Source organism: Suncus etruscus, chromosome 7 (genome assembly GCF_024139225.1).
Source record: "Suncus etruscus isolate mSunEtr1 chromosome 7, mSunEtr1.pri.cur, whole genome shotgun sequence".
Taxonomy (NCBI): Eukaryota; Metazoa; Chordata; class Mammalia; order Eulipotyphla; family Soricidae; genus Suncus; species Suncus etruscus.
In genome coordinates, this window is record NC_064854.1 from 28,985,517 (window position 1) to 28,991,516 (window position 6,000).

At 53.5% G+C, this 6,000-nt stretch overlaps 1 protein-coding gene across 2 annotated transcripts in view; it reads right to left on the reverse strand.

Moving 5' to 3' along the window:
• The window catches only part of ARHGAP21 (Rho GTPase activating protein 21), a 141,961-nt gene extending 136,703 nt beyond the window's left edge, over nt 1–5,258 (reverse strand). Inside the window, exons 1-2 of one of the 2 annotated variants that reach the window (XM_049777744.1) lie at nt 5,173–5,258; nt 2,507–2,959 (exon numbers count right to left, since the gene is read on the reverse strand). In XM_049777744.1, the coding sequence (XP_049633701.1) occupies nt 2,507–2,584 (78 nt within the window). In that variant the 5' untranslated portion in view covers nt 2,585–2,959; nt 5,173–5,258. Of the gene's footprint in view, nt 1–2,506; nt 2,960–4,521; nt 4,671–5,172 lie in introns of those variants that run through there. The other variant, XM_049777743.1, reaches the window with a different exon arrangement.
• Between the last annotated feature and the right edge of the window lie 742 nt (nt 5,259–6,000).

Sequence of the window (6,000 nt, forward strand, 5' to 3'; positions counted from 1 at the left end):
CTATTCTTCAACAAAAGACAAAACCTGATTTGCAAAAGGTGGAGTTAACTAATTAGATATGGCAGGATTAAGAACTCCTATTAAATTAGTATGTGGGTTTCTTCTATCAAAGTCCAGGGTTTTTTGGTTGCTGCACAGCATTAACATTAAGACATCTATTATCTCTTAATAAGTAAAAACACACATATATATGATTTCATTATTCCAACACACATCTAGAAACAGGACTATGAGCTTTTAAACTGGTTTAAAGAATAACATCCTGGGGATTGGGGTGAAGAGAACTCAAAGAACTTGAGCCCAATGAAAGGCCAGGTAAGCTTACAGCCCTCTGATCCTCAGAATGACCCCAGAGCACCACTAGGTGTGGCCCCAAAACAATGAAAGTTGTACTCTAGATTCTGTACCTCTTAGACAACAAAGCACCAAAATAAAATACTGTATCCAAGTCATGTATTCCTGGAGCAATTCTCATTTTCTATTACTAATAAACACAAGACTTAATATGTATCAGCAGCAAACTACACACTTTCTCCTCACCCTGAAGTTTTTTTTTTAACACTTTCTGACAGCAAACAGCCCCCTTCATTTTTTATTCCCACAGAATCGCAGCAAACTACCTATTATTTAAAAAGTCAAACCACCTTGCAGTTTAACACAAACTCAATTCTAAACTGCATATTGTTGTGGGATGAACAAAACACAGATAATACAGTGCTTTCTCGCTCTCAACGTGGAAATAATAATGGCCACGCCAGCTGCCAGATCCAACTGAAAACAAATTTCACAGCACTGAGAAAACACATAACTGTCCTTGTTAATAAAAGCCAAGTTCACAACTGTCTTCTGGAAATACTGTCTTCTGGCCAAGGACAGGACATGTATATTATAAATTATTGGTTTGGAGGCAACCCTTAAATAATAACAAAAAAATAAAACCATACCAATAACATTAGTTCTTGCAAAGATAATGCAAATAACATGCTAATTAAAGTATTCACAAGACAAAAACAAACAAGGCTTTAGGACCACAGTACATGTTATTATGTAACTACAATACACTTGAAGCAATCACCATGCTGTAGGCAGGCCATCTGAAAGGAGTTATTATGGTTTACCATGATCGCAGGATTGTGGTGTTAAGCTTAATCACACTTTTTACCTGCAAACAGGTGTTTACAGGGGTCAAGAAGTAAAACACTGATCCTGACTATTCTAGTTTTCCCTAATACAGCAATAGCACATCATACTAGCCTACATTCTAACCTAACGTGAAATTAGTTGCCTGAACAAGTTTTTCTGCATGCTTTAGACATTTAACTTCAGATTGGTTTTTATTAAGTACACACACACACACACACACACACACACACACACACACACACACAAGTATCCCTGGTTTCAATAACCATGAAGGTAAAATCTAACACAAAACACAAAAGAAATAATGAGGACTGGAGTGATAGTACAAAGACTAGAACACTAGCTTTGCATAAGGACTACCTGGGTTTGATCCCTGGCATCCCATCTGGTCCCCAGGGCCCTCCAGGAATGATTCCAGAGTGCAAAACCAGGAGCAACCCCTGAGCACTGCCAGGTATGAAACCCCCCCCCCCAAAAAAAAAAAAAAAAAAAAAAAAACGAACAAAAAGAATAAGAAATGAAGACCCATTTGGCATGTTATTGTTATCTAAACTATCTTTAATCTTCCAAGAAATCTATCTCAAAAGCTAAAGCTTAAAGAAAACCGATATCCAGTGCCTTTAGCAAACCATGACAGAACATCAGTAACAAAGTAAGCATAATGTAATTATTATAAAAGGAAACTAAGCATGACAGGGAAACACAGGGCAGATGGAAGTCAGAAAGCAATGGAACTACTGATTTCTGGCCATGCTGCTCAAAAATATTCAAAAACTCCCAGTATAAAATCTTCCAAACACTTGACACCCCAGAACACTCAAAAGTTCTGAGTAAAAAAAAAAAAAAAAAAAAGACATAAATTAAACAAAAAAAATTAGTTGTGGCAGGGGATTTTTCAGCGAGCTGGAATTATAACTCTGTATCTCAGTTTTCCAAGGATGTGGAAAGACAGGGGGAAAGAGTCTGCACGGGAAAGAGCTGCTTTACAACCCAAAACTGAGATCTTCACCAACCAAGGCCAAACCACCCAGCAGTATCTAAGACTTGATCCAGGTGCCCAGACACTGCCTTCACTCCATCAAGAGAGCAAACCTTAAAGACAGACACAGATACACACAGATAACTCCTAACGAGCTCACCATGAAAGACCTGGAGTACTCCCAGCCCCTGGAAATTCCCAGATCTGAGGTGCCCCAAAATGGGAAGTTTTTGCAAAAGATCCTTTCCTGGAAATAAAACTGGGCAAGGCTTTCCCTCCTTACTCATCAGATTTAGAGCAGCACTGCCTCCCAACTAAGGCGACACTGCCCGGTGCCAGGGCCCCCACTTGAGACCTCAAGCCCACGGCTGTGAAGCTGCTTACCTCACAGGTGGGAGATCCATAGGCCTTGAGCTTGTCACCATCTCCGTCGGGCAGCCCAGTCCGCCGAGTGGCCATCATTTCATTTCAAATGACAAAGAAGGGCCTATCCCTTTGGAGTCCACATTGGGGGGTTCAATGCCAGACGCTGGCACAAAAGAATTCCACAACAGGTTCCCAAGGAGGTGCGAGGCTGATGAAACCAAGTGGCAGGGAATGAATGGGAGGTTGGGTGGGAAGGGGGGGGACAGATGATTTCCTCCGATTTCAACTGTCAACTGACTTCCCCATCGTCGTCCATCTCTGCAGACTTAGAAAAAAAAAAACAAAGGCGGCAGACAGGTCGGCTGGGCGGTGAAAGGGGCCAAGGGCTCCTGGACGCGGGCGGGCGGGATCCGGGTGGAGGACAAGCAACGGGTCGGGCACAGATCGCAGTTCCGGACGGATAAGTCGTTCCTAGAAGGGGGAAAGTTGCACAGCGTGAACTTTCTCGGCTGCTGACCTTCTCCGGGCCCGCCAACTCTCCCTCAACTTCGCCTTTCCCACACCGAGAAAAGGCGATCTGGTGGATGAGTCACACCAAGTCGAGATGAAATAATTTGCCCGTGCGCGCGCGCATGCACACACATGCACACACACACACACACACACACACACACACACAAAACACACACACACCAACACACAGATGGAGAAGGGGTGATTTCTAAATAGCTGGAAAGGGGTAGAAGAGACACCAGAAGTCAACAAGCGACTGTACCCCACTCGCCAGTGCAAGAAAAGCCTGCAAGGAAAGCATTCCCTTCTTCCCTCCCAGCTGCCTAGATTCCGGGGTTTTCTCCCCAGAAGAGGGAGTGAATGCACGGGGACCGTCTGCATCACCCAGATACGCACTCTGCAAGCCGGTTACGGGGACAATCCATGCCCCAAACACCCTCCTCGCTCCCCTCCAGCCCGTCCCCAATTCTTAAGGCACCACCACCTCCCTTCCCAAAAAAATATGCAAGCTCTCTAACCCCTCCGAAATAAACCAGCCAGGGCCACACGGCCCGGGCCAACCTAGGCCGGCGCTCCCTCCACCCGCGGGCGCCCGCACCCCGGCCCCGGCGGGTGTCCCCGAGGTGGCGCTTGTTTTCCTTGGCCCGCGGCGGGGCTGGGTGGGGACGACGCGGGGCAGGGAGAGGAGGTGTGGACGGCGGCAGCGGCGGTGGCGGCGGGTGGAACCGAGGCGCTGCAGCTCCCCTCCGGGGCATTATTCTGGCGCTCCAGACTCGAAGCCCAGGCAATTGGGGATTTGCTGAAAGCTTCCTTTGGGGGGCTCTCTCCCATTTAGGGGAGCCATCTAGGACTCCCCACCACCACCACCAAAAAAAAATGGGGTCAAGCCAAACCACCCTTCAGTTTCCCACTCGTCCCTCCGCCCCTTCCAGAGGCGGGTCGGGAATCGCGATCTCCCGGGAAGGGCGGCCCAAATAGATTCCTAAAAAAAAAAAAAATTAAATTAAATAAGATAAAATAGAGGGGCGCTGCGCAGGCTCCAGGAAGGGGGTAAGACCCACCAACCCCGAGCAGGTCGCTTACCCCTGGCCGCCCCGCCGGGCCCAGATTCCGAGGTGCCGGCGTGGAGGAGCCGGGGGACGCGGGCGCCGGGCCCGGCCGGGACGCGCTAGGCCGCAGCTCGGTTAATATTCATGAACGGAGGGCGGGCGGGCGCGCCCCTCCCTCCTCCCAGGCTGGCCGGCCAGCCGGACCCCCGAGCCCGCCGCCGGCCTTTGTGCCCTTCCCTCCTCCAGCCCGCCCGGCCGCCCTGTGGCTGGCTCGATCGCTCGCTCGATCGCTCGCTCGGCACACGCGGGCGCCGCCCCGAGCTCCCTGGGGCCCCGCGCGCCCTGCCTGGCCGGCCGGCCGGGATTGGGTGGGGTGTCCCGGGGTGGCGGGAAAGAAGCGATCCCTAGCCCCGCTGTGCCCCCAACCTTCGGCCCGGAGCTCGGGCAACAAGCCGAGCAATGGACACGCACCGGAGAGAACGGGGAGAGGCGATCCGATCGGCGGCCACCCCGCGCCACGACAGCGCGCTCCGAGCAAGCGAGCGAGCGAGCGCACGCCCGGCCGGGGAAGAGACGATCGGACGGACGATCGGGCACTGCTGCCGCCGCCCCCGGCCGGCCGCTCCCAGGCAGAGGCACCGCCGCGACCTGCCCCGGCCGGCCCCGGGCTCTCGGCCGCCGCCGCGGGAGGGCTTGGGGCGGGGCGGCGCGGCTCGGCCGGCCGCCGGACTCTCCCCTCGCCTCTCCGGGCCGGGCCGGGGGCCGACCGCCCGCGATCGCCCGGTGACAGAAGGCAGGCAGGCGCCTGGCTCCGCCGCCGAGCCGAGCTGCTTCCCGGGGGGCGGATTTCTCGAGAAGCGTCTTCCTCCCCGGATCCACCTCCTCCCACTCCGCCTCCTTCCCTTTGCTTCCCTTCCCTTCCCCTCCCCGCCCCAGGGGAGGCTCCGGGGCTGAATATTTTCTGCCTTGAATAATCCAGTCGTGGAGGGAGGGAAGGAAGCGATCTCGGATCTGGTAGGAGGATCAACTACGGGGTGGGGGGGGGGGGGGAACCTAGCCAGACCCCTCCCCAGGTATCTCAGCACCTCCAAGCCCTCCAAGGCCATTCCCTCGCTCCCCCACCTTCCACGCCGGCTGCCACCGACACCTCCCCGGCTTGCTCCAGGCTCCCGGGAAACCGAGTCGTTACTGGGGAAGGAGAGCTTCGGAGCTTAGAGTCAGGGACAACTGGATATTTCTCCGGGGAACCGACTTAGTGGGTTGTGGGGGTGCGTGCACGGGTTCCAGCAGCCTCTGGACCTGATAAGGAACCTCTGGGCCTCTTGCTGGCCACGGGAAGAGAAAGAAATTGAGATGCAACGGGTGGAAGACTTGGAGGATTCCGGGCGTCCTGTGTGACTCTAGTTTCTTGCAATGGGGAAAAATGGGCAGCTCGTTTCAGCCCCGACTCCCTTCTAATAATGATCGGAGCCTTGGGAATTGGATAAGTAAGTCAGCGCGGTTAGGGAGCCCCGCAAAGAGAGCAGCGCATTGCGCCCCGCACGCACACGCACCACCACCAACCCCTGCCCAACCCAATTCCCGGGCCTTGTCTTGGACCCTCCGGCCAGCCCCGCCCCGCCCCGGCTCACAACATCTCCCGCTGCAAACGGCCCAATCGGGGAGCGCGGAGAAAGGACGCGGGCCAATCAGACGCCGCTGACTCAAGTTTCGTCCCGCCCCCTGTCGGAAAGGCCACCGCCCCTCGGGCTCCCCTGCCCAGCCCGCCCACCCCCGCCGCCGGCTCCCGGGGACTAGGCTAGACCCGACCCTCGATTTGACGACGTTTGTCACCTTGTCGCCCTCCTTTTCGCCTCCCCACCCTTGGCCAGCCCCCCTGCTGCTGCTGCTGTGGGTCATTTTATTTATATTTTAATATAAAACATAAAAACTATGTTTATATATATATAA